The sequence below is a fragment of the Aptenodytes patagonicus genome, chromosome 1 (assembly GCF_965638725.1).
Source record: "Aptenodytes patagonicus chromosome 1, bAptPat1.pri.cur, whole genome shotgun sequence".
Taxonomy (NCBI): Eukaryota; Metazoa; Chordata; class Aves; order Sphenisciformes; family Spheniscidae; genus Aptenodytes; species Aptenodytes patagonicus.
This window is the reverse complement of record NC_134949.1, coordinates 138,262,242-138,281,309: the sequence shown is the minus strand read 5'-3', so window position 1 is coordinate 138,281,309 and position 19,068 is coordinate 138,262,242. Positions and strand designations below refer to the sequence as shown.

At 40.6% G+C, this 19,068-nt stretch overlaps 1 protein-coding gene across 7 annotated transcripts in view; it reads left to right on the top strand.

Annotated features, from left to right (window-relative positions):
* CNKSR2 (connector enhancer of kinase suppressor of Ras 2) overlaps positions 1-19,068 on the top strand; it is a 235,770-nt gene that overhangs the window by 57,923 nt on the left and 158,779 nt on the right. For all 7 annotated transcript variants that reach the window (XM_076356481.1, XM_076356466.1, XM_076356473.1 and 4 more), the window contains exon 4: positions 4,516-4,603. In XM_076356481.1, coding sequence (XP_076212596.1) covers positions 4,516-4,603 — 88 coding nt within the window. The remainder of the gene's footprint in view (positions 1-4,515; positions 4,604-19,068) is intronic.

The following is a 19,068-nucleotide window of genomic DNA, read 5'->3' as shown; positions in this document are numbered from 1 at the left end:
CATGTGCAATCAGTAGCTGTGAGTATTAATAGCTGTTGAATCGTATTATTTCTTAATTCTGTGAGGGAATTAGCTGTGCTATACTGATGTAGCTGTTTTTTCTACCAATCCTTCAGGGTGGCTTAATGAATTAGTGTTAGAGAATATAATTTTTTTTCAGTTTGAAAGATGCTGATACTGCTAACGTTTTTAATTAGGTCTCAATTCATGAAAGTGTATACATACATGCATGTGTGTTACAGCCTGCATTACACATGTATTAACAAATTCATGTTTCAGAGGTGTTTTATTATTTATCTCAAACACCAGTTTAAAAAACGTGAAAAGAACCAGTAGCTCTGTCATGCCTGGTGTTAGGGAAACCTTATTTCCTATAGATTAGGGTCTTGAAGTTGATTGACTTTAATGTTAAAAAAAAAAAAAGGCACCGATTGTAAGTTTTTTCCCCTGTGAATGAGGTAGTTAGAAGCTCTTCGTCTCGCTGGAATCTGTGGTGTCTAGTAAGGTGCAGGCTCACAATGTGGGTTCGCACAGTGGCAAAATTAAGAGGCTCCCACTTTTCCAGCTGCAGGCATGATCACAAAACATGTATGAACTTCATTACCCTTGAAACCTATTACCCATTCATTTGTGAAAGTGGTTTGAAAATGGCTAATGGCTTCAAATGTTGGAATGGGAGAAGGCAGAAGGTGAGAACAAGGGCAAAAACATCCTGCACGTGTGTGCAGAAGTATTCATGTGGTTGCATAAATCTCCTTTTCTTAAGATACCAGGCATAGAAGGGGTAGACAAAGAATGGAAAGGAGAAACCAGCAGAGGTCTCGAAGAGGAAATGAATGGAAAGGGCATGTGGTCGGGTAGGTGCTCTGTGGTACTACAAAGGTGTTTTATGTGGGTCTTGCAACGGAAGAGAATCACAGAGAGGTTTTGAAGGAAGAACAAATTAATTACAAGAGAAACTGAGTAAAAAAAGTTCCACGAATAGGGACATGTATGTGGAAAAAGGTCTCGGAAATGACTGAGAGAGAGGTGAGACAATGGGACACTGAGGTCAATGTCACAGCAGGAAGTGGGGCAACATATGGCCCCAGTCCAGGGCAGTTCTTTAGTTCTTGTTTAACTTAGAGCACTGAATTGGACAGCACATGTTGAAAATTGCAGTTGTTCTCAGGGACTTTGCTTCACTGGAGCCTGGGAGGTGCCTGAGACTTAAAGGTCCAAGGGACTGTGAAAGATGTGGCTTTGAACGAAAAGAGTAGAAATTGGAAGTTGATAGAAATGGCGCAGCCAAGCCAAGGAAATAATTTTTAAAAAGTAGAGAGAAGCAATCTAATCAAACAAGGAGTTCCTTTTACTTGGTGTGTTTCTGATGCCTTGAGAAGGAAAGTGTTTTAGCAGTCAGTTGAAAAGTTGTAGTGTATGTAGACTTTATTTGCATTTATACATATTGTTTCATCTGTTGCAAGTCAATACTATTGTGCTGTATTAAAATTACAGTCAGTGGATATATTATTAATGAAGAGTTTTTTTGTCAGATTGGTGTTTCACACTGTGTCTTTTATGAAATCCAGTCAGGGATCCTACAATGAAGTTTCTGTTGATATTTTGGTTGTAACTGCTGGCATGTTGTTATGCTAAGTCTTGCTGGACTTTCACTGTTCAAATTGAGCCTTGGGATGCAATACCAAAATACGTTTCCTTTGGTAGTAAATATTTAAAGAGGCTTTTGTCCTTACCATTTCCCCAGCTGCTTACGCAGTAGTGGCTTTATAGTTGTGCGTGCAGATTGCCTCCAGGGAAGTGGTCTGAACTGCGGAGGGGGAGGAAAGGGAATTTCAATTTTACTGGTCCAATTTGCAGCAATACCCCAGAGAGGCATCGCAGAAACTGATGTGAGGGAGTCAGTTTATAAGCTACAGAGACCTATAGAGGAGGCAGCTTGAGGACCCCTTACGTTTTCTGCAGGAGCAAAGTCTGTATAACATGGACCTGTCTCCTTATCCTTCCAAGTTGTGAAGTGCTTTTCAAAATATTACATATTAGTTAATGATTTTTAGTAGTCTTTTCCCTCCTGCTGGCACCCTTGCTGCCTGCTTCACATGCTGTTTTCAGTAAATCTTCACTGTGTAAACGTCAATGTAACAAAAAGTCAGTCTCCATCCCTTTGCCTGTTTTTTAATGTCAACAAAGTTTATTTGGGGCATTTCTAAGGATCTTCACTAAAAGCAACGATGGTAAAAATGTCATTATTTTCCTCATGAACCGTGAAACCAAACTAAATTGTAAAAGTATGAGGGAAGATGATGCGGTATTACAAGTCAAAGCCTACCATGCGATTTTGTTTAGAGAAATGCTGGAGGCTTTGAAATGTCAAATAGATTCCAGTTGTGTAGTTTGAGGATCAAATTGTATTAACATCCATACTTAAAGTAAAATAATACCATTTGCTGGCTTGATTCCATTTATCTTCAATAAAAGTGAGTTCATAAATGAACATGACCTTTTTAAATCAAGGTTCCAGGTAGATTTCAGAACCTCAACAGTTACAATTTTGAAAGGAAAACTATGAGTGTTTTTGTACATCTTGGCTAATGTACTTTTTAAAACACAATTATGGTTCATAACCAAGCAGTTCAGTTACCTTTTATCCTTTAATACGCTCACATGTCTCCAGAACTTCAGTAATACTCTGTGCGTGTGTCTGTGGGTAGGCCTGCCGTAGCGTGTACCTACTCTACAGTTGCCATATACTGCATAAAACTTGGACTTTGAATTGTGATTACATGTCTGCGTCAAATAGCTTTTGTAAGGCACCTTTTGAAACTTACCCATATGCTGTCTACTAAGTCTTCACTCTCTTGTTGCTTTTGTGTTTCTTAAACTCTGCCTAGCTTCCAGTTTCTGTACTTTTATTTTAAAAAGAATGTACTGCTTTTCTCCCTAGAAAATACGGGCAGAAAGTATATGCTGTTGTATGATGTATTACATCAAATTAAAGCTGCTAGACTTGAGTATGCACCTCAAAGTTCATTCTGTCTTATGAACCATCAGGGCTGGAGTGGGAGCCCTGGAGAAGAAAGATGGCATTAGAAGAAGCAGGAGGAGATAGGGAAGTTCACATGGGTTTATTTACGGACAGTTCCAAATCTGCCTGCACTAAAATTTCAGTAATTCTGCATATGGAAAAGAAATTTAGAAACCTATTAAGAACCAGTAGAACTATATTTGTAGTTATCATTTGGACATGCTTATAGCAGAGTTCTTTGTACTGGAAACTTGTCTTCAGGGTTAAAAGAGGAAGGCATAATACCAACCAGCACTGTAAAACTCTTAAAGGTATATACGAATATGTATGCTCTAAAATGTGATGAAAGAAGGCAGTTGGGGAAGGGACTAGTCACCCAGCTTAATTTAAAGGCAACCACACTTAAAGTATTGTTTAGAGATCTTGGCACATTGCATGATCTGTTGTTACTGTTGTTAGTTTATTCAGACATTACAGTCCTTGTGGTTCTTTGCCACCTTTTTTTGTTTTAAATGTTTGAAGCAGGTATATTAGGGAGAAATGCCATCCTTGCGTTGCTAATAATGCCCATAAAAACCTCATTTGCCACACTAATGAAGTCAAAATCTTGACTCCTCTTGGAGAAAATACCAGTCCTGCCTAGTGTTTGGCTACTTCTTGAATATAGAAAATAGGCCAAGTTGAGTTAATAATTTAACACAGACTTGTAGTACAGAAATCAGATGACTGCCAGCCTCACTAACCAAATATATTTTAGCAGTGCCTCTAGAAAACAAGCAAGCTTCTAGGTAGGCAAGCATTTTAAACATTCTAACATGAAGTTTTAAGGTATAGGATACATGTAGGTGAAATCTCTAAATGCTGGATTACACTTTTCATTTCACTAAGCACTTCAGATTGTAGCACAGTGTGTCGGGATGTTCGGTTGTGCCTCCAATTTAGCCTTTGCATCTGCTTCTGAACGTTGATGCATATCTGGCTCTAAATGCTATTCTCCCCTTTGGATAAAGATTTTATTTCTGAGCCCCTCCAGTACTTTTACCAGATATTAGATCAGGTCCCAGGAATCCCAGTGAATCAGCCAAATGCTTTTCTGATCTGATTCACATCTGGACACCATTCATATCACAGGTGGAAGCGGTGCCTCTGGTTGTCTCTATGAGGGTATTCCCAAACAAATGCAGAAAGCAAGGTGGGCTTTTTCTGGGGGAGTAAAGGCAGTCCAGAAGTAAACTGGAAGGCTGTGAGAAATAATGCTTTTATAAATGGAATTTCTTAAAGAGGAACTTAAAAACTGCGAAACCAAGGAGAGATGAACATTTTCCATGGATATGTATCCTGTATTTTACAATTTTAGTAGTACATTTTGGGTATTCTGTGTGATTTTAGTATCTCTAGAAACAATGTGTATTAAGCGCATTGTACACCCGTGAAGCAAGTACATATATGCTAGTGCTATTCAACGTTTTTTTCTTCTTCTTTTCTTTTAGATCACCTTTTGCTGCTGTCACAGATTACTCAGTAACAAGAAATAATGTCATACAGCTCTGTCTGGAACTAACAACAATAGTACAACAGGTATGAGACCATCTGCTTAGCAATTTATTTTTTCCTAAATTGTAAATGGCCATTACCTTCTTCACACAATTTTATATTAATCTGTCTATATCAGTGTCTAACAAAAATAAGGGGATTCTAATAGTTAGTAAATGCTTTATAAAAATTCTGCTTCCTGGTTTTATAATACTAGTCTGGGTTGTGCTGTGTATATGCCCCTGCATATCTCAGTAGTAAGACTCATCTTGGGTTCTCTAGTCTCATATCATCACTATAAATTTAAGAAATCTACTTGGTAATTTACATATTTAATTTCTTATATCTTGTATTTAATTTTTAATTAACTGTCTGGTTCAAAAGGTCTGCATGTATTGGACTTTAGTCATCTGCTTTTTCATACAATTCGTATCATCTAGACACCTGTTAAGGTGACACATGTCCCCATGAGGCTAGAATATTTTCTGTACGTTTTTGTACATCCTACCTTCAAGAAATCCAGAACTAGGTACTGAGAAGCACTTGCTTAATAGGCTTCATTTGGGAGTGCAATCTAGAGAACCTTCCCCACCCTTCTGTCGCTTCTCTGTGTGTGGTTTAGGTCTATTCCTGTCTTTGCCTGTTGTTCTGCTGAAACAGAAAAGTCTCTTTTGCTGCAAGTTCAAACTAATGTTGAACCAATTTCTGTAGAAATAACCTAGGAAGTTGAAGTAATTCTGTTCAGTTGAGCATCATCATTTACCCTGATGCATGCATTTCTGAAACCACTCTGCTACTGGTGGCTGTGAAGGGCCTTGGTACCATCTTATACTATCAGTTGACCATGCGGTACAGCAGTGCCCATCATGCGGAGGGAAACGGGTCCGGAGAGGGTTGCCTCTCCTGGTGGTTCAGCAACAGCAGAGGGAAGGGACCACTGCTGCCAAGCAGAAGTTCGAGGGAGTGTTTGCACTTGAGAAGGTGGAGTGGAGAAAAGAGTGGGCTAGGTAGGAGCGCTGAGGAGGCTTTTTCTGGTTTTCAGAAGAATCACTCCAAACTGAGCAAAGCTAAACTTCTCCTATGGCCTCTTTGCATGCCTTTGTATGATGATACTCTCCCTTTTATAAAAGAAATGCATTTTTCTCTGACCCTTTCTTAAGTGTGTGCAACACTGATGATTAGTTGGGTTTGCCTCCCACCTGAGTTGGAGAAGAGCAGTATTGCTAGTCCCATGTGTTCAAGCTTGGGAAATGAAAGTTTCTCACTTTTCTATGTTATTATTAATAATCATTTTCCCTCAATTATGTGTGGGGTTTTTGATGTGGAAATGGAGCATGGGCTGTTCCCTCCCCACAGGCCACACAGCGAGGGTGCCTGTTTGCTTCCCAGGCCCGAGGGCCAAGGGGTGCCCCGCCAGTTCCATCCTTTAGCTGCCCCGTGCTCCCCACCGGGCTTCTCGCCATCACCCTGCCTCAAACTGGGATGGACGTGCCAGTGGTGGTGGCTGTGGAAGAAGAGCCCAGGCCTTTGTTTTCTTGGCTGCCTTTTGCATGATGCGTGTTTTCTCTCTGTTGTCCTCTGGCTTGTTGTGCCTTTGTTGAGCTGTGAGAAGGGGTCAGTACTCTGGGAAAAGGAGGCACGGAGGGCATCCCTTCCCCTGGCCAGACTGCTCATTTTCCACAGAAGTAGCTGTGCATCACCATCTAGTTTTTTAATTGAGGGGAAGAGCCACCTGATCCATTTTCATGTGTCCACTATTAGTGAGAAAGTGGGTAAAATATCAATCGCTGCAGTATTTCCCAGGAATTAGCTCAATATCAGTTCATTTTCTTACAAATTCATCCCTATCCATGATACTGCTAATTCGCTATGGTATAGGTAAATACTTCTCTATGTTTATTTTTCAGTGTGAATGAGAGCAAATGTTACTATTTAATACCTTTTGAGAAAAGCAGTTTTATCTTCACCAAAACTGACATGATTCCCCAATCAGGAAGCAGTTCAGTACATGAATCCGTACTTTGAAGTCAAAAGGAGCGTTTATGTGCCTAAATTTAAGCATGCTCTGAAATTGAATTGGGCTGTAGTCAGAAGAATGATAATGAAAAATTCCATTACTAGTCCCGAACACATGTGATTTGATCTCTACTTAAAACAAATGCATTCCAACGTAGCATTTCAAAATGTCTTCGCTGAGCTTTTCTCTTACATGATCACTGAACACGCTGAAAATCCTCATTGTGCTCTCTTAAGGCTGTAAATTGAATGTCTCAGTATCACCTTATCAGGTGTTTTTTCTGTCTCAGAATCCGTTTTCTTTTGTATGGAAAGTACTTTATAGTACTTCACTACCTTACAATAATTTATAATTTAATTAAAAAAACTTTTTTTTGTTCGTGAAAGACCTACAGAAGGCCATGTTACAGTTGTTCTTGTAACAGTGGCTAACAGCAGATTTTTATAAAGCTTAATGTTTTATTAAAAAAATATACAGTCTGTACATTTTCTTATACCTTTGACTTTTTTTTTTTTTTAAGACATTCATGCAATTTAAAAATAGAACTCCAGTATTCACCTCAGTAACTGAGCACTGGCAGGATTGAAAACTGGGGTTTTTTTGTGTTGTTTAAGTTACAGCCAACCTTCAGATTTATTAACCAAAAATGATTCTTTAGTCAAGATGGAGGGAAAAAACCTAAAATTAAGCTGGCTTGCTTGAATTATTTTGCACTTTTTGAGGCTAATTGTAATGTCAGTGTTTCTTCGTAGAATTAAGTGTTGTTGGGTTCCCCCTGCCATTATCAGTGATAAATGGATAATGAAGAAAAAAATGACAGTATTACTGCTCTCTTTTATAAATATGAAGTCTAAGAAAATCTATTTCTGTGTCTGTGCTTTAACCTTTAAATAATTAGAAAAGTCAGAGTTATAATACCTACTTAGAGACAGACTTTGGAATAAAATGCAGAATGGCACATACTTTGTTTTAACCATTTCATTTTCTATGTTTGTTGCACATTGCCCAGGACCCAACTAACAGGCCAGCGTGCAGTGGATATTTGCCAGTGGAAGCAGGTCCCTCAGAGCACTGCAAGTTATTATTGTAACCTGCTTTGCATTCACACTAATCATCTGCTTCTATGCAGCTGTTTTATTTTGACTTAGGGATTCTTTTTCTCCCTGTTAGGACCTTAGGATATTGTTTCATAGGCACTTCCTGCAGGTTTTCACTGTTAATACCATCCTCCTTGCTGATGGCTTATTTAATTCAGGGCTTGCATTCTTGTTTCATTTTATAATCAACTCTTCCCTTGCAGCAGAACACTGGAGGGGAAAAAAAAGGATTTAAATAACAAACAAATCCATGAGACTATAATGATTTTTGCTACCATTCCCTTGCACTCTCTGCCTTACTCTCCTACACCTGTCTGCCTGCTTAGAGCGTCGCCATAGGAATTGGAGGCTGAGTATTATCTGTACTCCCTGTTTACACTGCAATAAGTAAAAAAGGCCTGTTCTTTCTTGATGGTACAAGATAGGTGTTAAAGGAATATGGGTGTACAGGTTGGCAGGGGTGAGATTGTTTTGGGTTGTGCTTTTTTCCCTTTTGGTTCATTTGTGAATTTAGATTTGTTTCGGCAGAATTGTTCCAGTCACAAATGCGTATAAGGAAGAGCATGAGTGGCTCCTTGTCTTTATGGCATTCATGAAAGTCTTGCTATTGTCTTAGTTAGTCAGGGTGTTCAGCTTCAGAGAGTGCCAGGAACTGTTTCTTTTAAGTGTGCTTGTTTTGTTTTAGAAAGGTAGCAGTAGCTACAATGATAACTGTAAGGAATAGAAGATTTACTGCTTTCAGAAGGCAATCTGTAGGTAGCTTTTATTATCATTCTTAATGCTCTTATTCTTCAGGAACCCATTAGGGTTTCACTAAAGAAGCTTTCTTCTTTAGAATTAAAACCCTGGAAATCTTGGGAATATCTGAAAAATCTGATTTTATATTTCCTTTGTAAGTTATCAGACATTTAAAGAAAACTTTACTGCTGAACACCGTAGGTCATATTATTGCTGTTTAGTAGTGATCATTAGTAGCACTCGTCACATGTTTTTTACTTTCCTTAATCAGCTTTCACAATGATTTGCTGTGTTTATTTAGTTTTAAAACCACTGGTGTTTATCTCGCAGCTTTAATGTCTTGTGGGATTTACTTAGCAAGATGCTCCAACAGAAGCATAGCTGTAGGCCTGTAAATACTCCTTTATAAAAGCTTCACTGCAATTACTGTTCTGCCTAAACACCTTTTTGAAGAGGGACTATGCGATGGAAGCAATTCTGTGTAACAGGGGTGGAGATGGAGAACAGTCACTTGGCTGACATAGACCTGGCTTGCATTGTTGTCATAGATCATACTTCCGACTTCATTTGTCTCACAGCAACATTTGGAGGTAAACTCAGATTTCGGATGACATGGGGTGAGAACTGGAGTGATGCAATTTGGGAGGTGATGGCCAGGATGGAAGATAGCTAGGGAAGACCAAGACAACCATCCACAAAAACTCTGTCTGGACATACAGGCACCTGGGATTTTGAGCTAAAAGCCCTAATATAGAGCACGTACAGAAGTGCCTGGTGCACTGCCTCAGCTGAGTGATTTGGAGCTTATTCCCCATTTAAAGATGTTTTGAGATTTGAAAAAGTAAGTGTCCATATACTCCATGCCGCAATGGACTCACTTCCCATGCTAGAGGGGTAATCTTTGTTGGACTTCTAGCCGTTGCTATCTTTCAGATAAAAGATACTGAAAAGGATCACAAATTATTTCTTGAGTAATGTGCTATTTTTCTATGACATTGTGTTTTTTATAATCAAATGGCTGTAACTTACGTGACGAATGTTAGCCCCCCATCCCGACTCAGAATCCAAATGCAGTAATATAAAATGGCTCTATTAATTTGGTAAGGACAATATCAAATATATGAATAGAGAAGAATAATTAATATCCTTAGTACTATTGTTACAAAGTATCTCTCATATAATCTTTTCTATCACAATTCCTGGCTTTCGTTTTTAAGTCCTAGTTATTAAGGACTTTAAGGACTCGCTAAATATAGCTTTAAAATTTTGAATTGGTTTGATTGGTTCCTCATTTAAGCTGCTTTGTGCTTCCAAATTATTGGGATTTTCAAAGCAACATGTGTTTGACGGAAAGAGTTATGTATTAAATTTTAAAGTTTTTAATTTAAATTTTCAACATTATTCCTTCCACCCCAACTTTATTATCAAATGCTTGCAGAAAAATCTTTGTTAGTCTACAATGGTAATAATCCCCTCCTTTCCGCCTTTTTTTAATAAAAATAATTCATGGTGAGGAGGCCACATTCTTGGAATTAAAAAAAATATATATATATGCATAGTACACTGTTTATACAAAATGCCTCATTTCTGATAAGTGTACAAGTAGGGGGGTAGGTGTACAAGTGAGTAGCTAAATAGATGTGGTGAAAAGTTAAAAACAGAACAAAAAAGCCACCCTTAAAAACAATACCCAGGCAATATCTGCCTATAGTACATGGAATCCAAATGGTATTCATATGAAAGTGTTATAACTCATTGCAAGTAACACAGACAGAAATTTAGACTCACCTTGTATTCTTCAAGTGCTGCTCTTATGCAAGATTTTCTGTTGCATAAGGTTCAGAGCAGGGCTCAGAAGTAGTGGTGTTTCAGGATACGTATTATCCTGTGCAGTTGTTTTCTTCACATTTAGAAGTCAATGTGTAATGTATAAGGTAAAATAGAATTTAAAGGATTGTTGGAAGTATGAAACTGTTTTTTGTTTACAAGAAGCTATATCAAAGTAGTTTCAATTTATGCTCTTTAGCAATGTTGTTCTCTTTTTCATAGTAGAGTAACTTATTTCTCTAGCACACTTCTATGGAAAATTTCAGATGTAATTTAATGTAATGTAAAAAATGCCTAAGGTGCTTAACACTGATGCCTTTTTCTGATTCTGGTAGTTTTATTATATTTTTTTTCCCCTTGAAATGGCTTACTTGTAGATATATTGTTGTCTTTTAATTTAAGTTTTGGAGTCCTTTTTAAAATGGGATTAGGCACGGAATAGTTCAAAGGTTAAAACACCAATAATAGTCTATAGGGATATGAACCACTACTAGAAATAATTTGATGCCTCATTAGTTGTCATTGAGATATATGCTGTAAAGAGTGTTTTTTTCCTAAACTTGTGTAGTCTGTGATGTGACATTTTCAAAGTAGCTTATGAAGCCACTGCATGCTTTAATAAAAACCCACTCTGTAAAGTCCTGTGAATTTGTTAGCTGTGTTTTCTCTTCCATTCTTAGAGAAAGCGGTTTCTTTTCCTCATGGATGGAAGAAGAAAAAAAAAAAAAGATTGCTGAGTACATAAGAAGCTTAGTGTCCAGAAAGCAAAAAATGAGTTGGTGTTGGCTTGTTTGGTTTTTTTTTTATTTGGTTGTTTTTCCTTCCAGATTAATGATTGACAGCCTCTGAACATGGGGAAAAATGAAACACAAAGCAGAATAATTTGTGGAAAAAAGAGTAGTCTTTTTGATGGGGCATATGCTGGTAAACCAAGGCAGCTGTTAAATTTTTCCAAGAAAAGGAACCTGAGTGGGAGTCTGAGTGAAAGAGTCAGGGACTGGTGGGTTAATTCATGCACTGATGGAAGCACTTGCAGAAAGTAGCAGAAATTTGGTGGAAACTGAGATAAAGCATAGACAGAGGGGAAAAATGTGGTTTAGTGTCTCATATGTTTCCTTTAAATAAAACCTTTTTTTCTTATACTGATTGTTATGGGCACTGTGTCAGTGCGTGTTGAGTGGCATCACAGTTTCCATTTGAATAGAGGCAGACAGAGGATATGCCATACTTCCTGTGTAATGCTTTATAAATGCTAAATTTAATCATTAAGGACGATGGATTAAGATTATGTTGGTTGTATCAGTAGGAGTGAAGACTGAGACTGCATTTCTTTTTCTTTGGAAATGGATTTTTCCATTTCTGTGGAAAACTCACCAAGCTAAGTGGTGCGGTTGACATGCCTGAGGGATGTGATGCCATCCAGAGGGACCTGGACAAGCCTGAGAAGTGGGCCCATGTGAACCTCATGAGGTTTAACAAGGCCAAGTGCAAGGTCCTGCCCCTGGGTTGGGGCAGCCCCCGGTATCAATACAGGCTGGGGGATGAAGGGCTTGAGAGCAGCCCTGCCAAGAAGGACTGGGGGGTACTGGTGGATGAAAAGCTGGGCATGAGCCAGCAATGTGCGCTCGCAGCCCAGAAGGCCAATCGTACCCTGGGCCGCATGAAAAGAAGCGTGGCCAGCAGGTCAAGGGAGGTGATTCTGCCCCTCTCCTCTGCTCTGGTGAGACCCCACCTGGAGTACTGCGTCCAGCTCTGGAGCCCTCAGCATAAGACAGACATGGACCTGTTGGAGCGGGTCCAGAAGAGGACCACGAAAATGATCAGGGGGATGGAATACCTCTCCTCTGAAGAAAGGCTGAGAGAGTTGGGGTTGTTCAGCCTAGAGAAGAGAAGGCTTTGGGGAGACCTTATTGCAGCCTCTCAGTACTGAAAGGGGGCTTATAAAAAAGATGGCGGCAAACTTTTTAGCAGGGCCTGTTGTGATAGGACAAGGGGGAATGGCTTTAAACTAAAGGTGGGTAGATTTAGACTAGATAGAAGGAAGACGTTTTTTACGCTGAGGGTGGTGAAACACTGGGACAGGTTGCCCAGAGAGGTGGTGGATGCCCCATCCCTGGAAATGTTCAAGGTCAGGTTGACGGGGCTCTGAGCAACCTGATCTAGTTGAAGATGTCCCTGCCCACGGCAGGGGGGTTGGACTAGATGACCTTTAGAGGTTCCTTTCAACCCAAACTATTCTATGATTCTGATTCTTATGTTCCCAATCCAGATCCACCTGAGCCACTTCAATTCTAGCAGCCTGGTCCACCTGCTCATTGTTTCAGTGTTCTTCAGTGGCCCGACTCTTGGGTACGTGAGCATCTACGTGATGTACTTTTACAACCAGGTTCTCTACCCGGGCAGCAGTATCTTGCCACAGTGTGTCAGCCCAGATGGGTTTGCCTCTGCGCTGCCAGTTGCTCTGCTTCCATTGCTTCCATTCCAACCCAAACTATTCTATGATTCTATGATCATTTTGTGACCCTCTTCTGGACCCGCTCCAACAGGTCTGTGTCTGTGTTATGCTGAGGGCTCCAGAGCTGGACACAGTACTCCAGGTGGGGTCTCACCAGAGCAGAGGAGAGGGGCAGAATCACCTCCCTCGACCTGCTGGCCACGCTTCTTTTCATGCAGCCCAGGGTACGATTGGCCTTCTGGGCTGCGAGCGCACATTGCTGGCTCATGCCCAGCTTTTCATCCACCAGTACCCCCCAGTCCTTCTCGGCAGGGCTGCTCTCAAGCCCTTCATCCCCCAGCCCGTATTGATACCGGGGGCTGCCCCAACCCAGGGGCAGGACCTTGCACTTGGCCTTGTTAAACCTCATGAGGTTCACACAGACCCACTTCTCAAGCTTGTCCAGGTCCCTCTGGATGGCATCCCGTCCCTCTGGCGTGTCGACCGCACCACTCAGCTTGGTGTCACCTGCAAACTTGCTGAGGGTGCACTCGATCCCACTGTCTATGCCATTGATGAAGATATTAAACAGTACCGGTCCCAATACGGACCCCTGCGGGACGCCACTCGTCTCCAATCTCCATCTGGACATTGAGCCGTTGACCACTACCCTCTGGATGCGACCACCTAACCAATTCCTCACCCACTGGACAGTCCACCCATCGAATCCATACCTCTCCAGTTTAGAGAGAAGGATGTTGTGGGGGACTGTGTCAATGGCCTTACAGAGGTCCAGATAGATGACCTCTGTAGCCCTTCCCTTGTCCACTGATGCAATCACTCCATCATAGAAGGCCACTAGGTTAGTCAGGCAGGACTTGCCCTTGGTGAAGCCATGCTGGCTGTCTTGAATCACTGCCCTGTCCTCCATGTGCCTTAGCATAGCTTCCAGGAGGATCTGTTCCATGATCTTCCCAGGCACAGAGGTGAGACTGACTGGCCTGTAGTTCCCTGGGTTTTCCTTCTTTCCCTTTGTAAAAATGGGGGTTATGTTTCCCCTTTTCCAGTCACTGGGAACTTCACCGGACTGCCACGACTTCTCAAATACCATGGGTAGTGGCTTAGCAACTTCATCCACCAGTTCCTTCAGGACCCGCGGATGGATCTCATCGGGTCCCATGGACTTGTGCACCTTCAGGTGCCTTAGATGGTCTCAAACCTGATGTTCTCCCACAGTGGGCGGCTCTTCATTCTCCCAGTCCCCGCCTTTGCCTTCTGCAGCTTGGGCGGTGAGGCTCGAGCACTTGCTGGTGAAGACCGAGGTAAAAAAGTCATTGAGTACCTCCTCCTTCTCCGTGTCCCAGGTAACCAGGTCTCCCATTTCATTCTGGAGACGGCCCACATTTTCCCTCGTCTTCCTTTTATCCCCGACGTACCTATAGAAGCTTTTCTTATTGCCCTTGATGTCCTGAGATGAGATGGCTGAGAGAGTTGGGGTTGTTCAGCCTAGAGAAGAGAAGGCTTTGGGGAGACCTTATTGCAGCCTCTCAGTACTGAAAGGGGGCTTATAAAAAAGATGGCGGCAAACTTTTTAGCAGGGCCTGTTGCGACAGGACAAGGGGGAATGGCTTTAAACTAAAGGGGGGTAGATTTAGACTAGACAGAAGGAAGACGTTTTTTACGCTGAGGGTGGTGAAACACTGGAAGAGGTTGCCCAGAGAGGTGGTGGATGCCCCATCCCTGGAAACGTTCAAGGTCAGGTTGGGCGGGGCTCTGAGCAACCTGATCTAGTTGAAGATGTCCCTGCCCACAGCAGGGGGTTGGAGTAGATGACCTTTAGAGGTCCCTTCCAACCCAAACTATTCTATGATTCTATGATTTCCCTTTCCAGAGACAGTACAGTCTCTGTAACCAGGTGCAGCAAAGCAAGATTTCACTTCAGTATGGTGAATTACAGAAACTATGTGTTGCTAGGTAGCTAGTAGAAGCCTTGAGCATGAAGAAGTGTAGGGTCAATCTTTATTTCAGGAATATAATGTGAGGTACGTGTGTGTTTGCTTAAATCCATTAAAAATACATCAAGAATTCCAGATGATCCAATGTGAAACATTCAAGTCATAGCTGAGCCTGAAATGCCATTTACCTAAATACCATTACTTTTTCTCAAGTTCGATTAATTTTATTTCATCTGTTGGCAGAATAACCACCTAGGCATTATATGAAACGTGAAATATTTTGCTGCAATTGTGTTTTATAAACTAGAATTCTTTTTCATGACAGTACTAGAGAAAAATCAGAAGTGAAAAATTAAGAAGTTATTTACCTCTAAATGGTCTTGGAAGTGACATTGAAAACTTAAGAAGTGCACAACACATCATGCTACAAACTGTATTTTGCATGTCAGTAATAAAAGATTTAGTTTTCAATGCATGACACATTTTTCTGAATTAGAGGGGTGGAAAAAAGGGTGTTTTGACTTTGTTTTTTCTCCTTTGGATGGAACATTTTTGCCTCATTTCCAACCTCTCATCTCTTGATAGTTTCAGTGGATTTTATTTTTACCTGCTGAGAATGTCGCTGCATAGAGAAATCATCCTAAGAGCTGAAATTCAATTTAGACCACGTAAGGATTTAGATTCTACCAGGATATATGAGCAAGTATCAATGTGATTTTAGTCGGTGCTAAAATACTTGCAGTGGTTTCTGACCTAATGGTATACCAGCTCATTTTAGAAACGGCGTAGGAGGAAGAAGTGTTACTCTCTATATGCAAATTAAGAACTAATATCTGACCAGATCCCAAAGGAAAGCAAGATGATGTCTTTTACAGAAAGGAGGGTAGAAATAATTGGAAATGGAGAATGACTTCAGAAAGATAGAAGAAAAGAGTGTAATGTACACATTGCATCTCTCTTAATCCAGCCAGCAATTTTTCCCAGTAGTTGCTTGATCTGTGGGTGATTTATGTAAGTTGCGTTAAATTTTTACATGAAGTATTCTGTTACTATGGTGATAGGTGCCACTCCACGCAGACTGTTTAAATAAAACTAAGGCAATTCTTTGTACTCAGTAAGCGGGGTAATTGCTATATAGTTGGTACACAAGGGTTATGAACTTAGAGAACTGCAGGTTCATTAAATATTCAGGGAAAGGCTCTAGACTTTTAGAAGCATTTGTGTAGGTTGCATAGGAAATGTTCTTTTATGTAGCATTTATTTAATAGCTTGCATTATATTTTTCACAATAGAGATTTTTTTCCTCTTCCCTTAGTAACTTAAATGGCGTGTGCTCACCATTCTGTTTTCTCCCATCTACGTCGGTTCTTACGTATGTTTCCAATGGGGGAGGACAGAGTGGGTTGCTGCAGGTACAGACAAGCTCTAGCTTCAGTGTGGAGGGGCAGGGAGTAATAATAGAGTGAGGATGCTATAGACCTGGTGTCAAGAAACTGCAGGGATCAAATAATTGTAGCATGAGTGGGGAAGAAAGCAAATATTTCTGAACGGCAGTGGGAAGAAAATAGACAGGATTTGTGTGGGAAGCGAAGAGGAGTTTAAAATGGCACCCAGGTTGTGAGCTTGTGGGACATAAGGTGGTGGAGTTGTTGACAGAGATAGGGAAAGAAGGGGGGAACAAGGAGGGTTTGGGAAGAAACATGATTTCAGCTCTTCAGCATACTGCGTTAGGGCTGGTGGCAAATATCCAGGAGGAGATTCTGAACTGTGAATGTGAACAGAAGGGACGAGAGATCTGTGACTCATCTGCACAGAGACGATAATTAAAGCAGCATGATTTTAGGAGGCTGCTGAGCAATAGAGAAGAGGTTGCAGAAAAGGGGAGAGTTGAGGATAGAGCTCCCTGGGACTGTGGCAGTCAGGAGGAGGAGGAACAGCCACGAAGGGAGACTCTTCTGGAGCAGCTCAGTGGGAAGAAAGTGAGGGAAAGCACATATTCTGGGAAGTCCACTTAGAAATACAGTATAGGTTTTTAACAATGGCTGTGTAATTTTAAAAATCCATTTTGTATGGCAGCAGCCAAGGATTACCTATGCAAGCACTGGGTTGTTGCATAGCTTAAGAGGAGCTTGCTGTTGCATTTTAGGTAGTGAGGCAGGAAAAAAGTATTTCCTCTTCCCCTCTCTCTGTTCCAAACTTTTGTAATTGTCAGTGTCCCCAAGGCCCACACTTTTTGTATCCAAAGTCCTGCTAGACCTCTTAAAATCAAAGATGTGGTAAAGCACCTCAGGAAACCTCTGCCTCTATCACACTCTTAATTCTTTGCCTGTTGCCAGAGGACAACATTACCTGCTTGCCAGCTTCTGTAGCTTTGGGGGTATTTAAGAGTTTTTTATTTCTTGTTTTGGGGAGGAGAGTTGGAGGGGAGGGGGTTGAGCAGATCTGTATATCTGCCAGCTTCTATTTTATTATTCCAGTAATTACCCAGACACACCTGTAAATCACAGTTTGAGCAGAGTTCCCTAATATCCTTCAGTTTTCTAATCGTCATGATGTACATAACACAGCATTTTGCCATAACCTATATCATATCAATCAAGTTTATTGTTTCAAACCTGTCATTGTTTAATCCTGCCATCAGCTGTATTAGATATATTTTCCATGCATTTTCTAAGTAGTGAAAGGCTAAATTGACTCAACCTGTCTTACCCTTGTACCTGTTTGGAAATTATGTACCACTGTCTTGGTCCGAGAAAAGCAATGAAGGCTAGTAACAAATGAAGGTACTATGAAAGCTATAAAACTTTTGCCTTCTTCATATGTTGGCAAAGCTTTTGACTTTTTCATCATTGTTGTTGAGAACTTTTGTGAGAACCTTCAGTGAGGACTCCAGCAAACCTCAGTCTTGTGGCTCTCTTGCCATAGCTGAATTGGGCAGAATTCAAACCAAATGAGCCTTTCTAGAGCCAATGCCATAAATTCCCTAGAGCTAGTGACACTTGAACAGGCTCAAGACTGGGCTCCTTGAAGCCAGAACAACTTATTTTTGATGGTGCAGTGCTGAGGCTGAAGGGACTGGGAGTTATGATCTGAGCATTCTCAAGTTAATTGTTTTTTATCGTTGCTAAGTGGCAAGACTGACAGACCATCCATTTGACATATACTGGTATTAAAGGATTCAGTTACAGTTCTAATCAATTTGAGAAGCAAAGGGATTTAAAGGATGGCTTGGTTTAATTCCAACCAATGGCTACATTGCTCAAGAGAGATTTTATACCAAAGATTTGGCAATACATGAGAGTCTGAACCCTCTTTTAGCAATCATGTAATTCATTATTTTTGTTACAAATAGAGAACTGGAGTTACATAGTTTAGAACATTTTGCATGACTTCAAAATAATGCTGACAGCAATTCTGTCAGACATCTGGTTTTGAGCAGTACGTAAAATCTAGCTGTTGCCCTCTTAAAACTAGACATGGAAGATGTGTGGGATTGCTCATGAAAGATGCATTTCCCAGGCAATTTCACTACTGCTTTTAAAATTATGTTCCTAACCTTGCCTACATTTTATCAGCAAAATACTGGTAAAACCAGTGAAATACACAAACACGCATGTAAATCTCCTTCATGTAAATTCAGTTGGACTGCAGAGGAAAACAAATGAAAAAAACAGTGAAGAAGCTCCACTAGAAGCAGCGTGAAAGCTGCCTAGAGAAGGCACGCTCTCATGGCAAGCTTTTGTTCTTTGCAAGTTGCTCCAGTTGCCTCCACCTCTTTAGCACCACATAGCCTGCTTTTGAGCAATGCTGCTATCATATGAATTCACAAAGGACATTTTTGGGCTAACATGTTACCTGAGAATCAGGAGATCGGGTTTTTGTTCTTGACAATCATGTAACCTGCTTCTGTATCAGTTCTGCCTAGGAAATTCCCTTGCCTTGGAGGAAAAAATAGATCAGGATGACTAAATATACATGAGCAACTAAGGCATTCTGCTGAACAAGAAAATACAGTGAAAGAAGTCCATGCCCTCTCTTGTGCACTCTGATCTAAGGTTTACTAGAAATGCTGAAATGTTGCTGATTTGTTGCTGAAAGAACTAATAAACATGTTTCTCTATTTCTTCCTTTTTGTGTCCCTTAACTATTTGTATGTATATATTTTATTTTCTGAGCTAGCATAACTTTATTTTGAAGTTAAGTCGTGGAGTTGACAGGAACTTAAGACTGCCAAGAAGAGTGCAGTGCAGCATCTGCCTAGAATATGTGGCAAAACCACGAATAACAGTAATAGTAGTAGTAGTAATAATGATGGTATGTTTCAAGATTATAGCCTGCAAGTACCCTGAGAGGAGAAGTGTTTGACAGGTAATTGCAATAGGAAATTTGACAGGTTGCCGACTCGGACTTGTAAACCAGATCATATATATATATAAATAGAA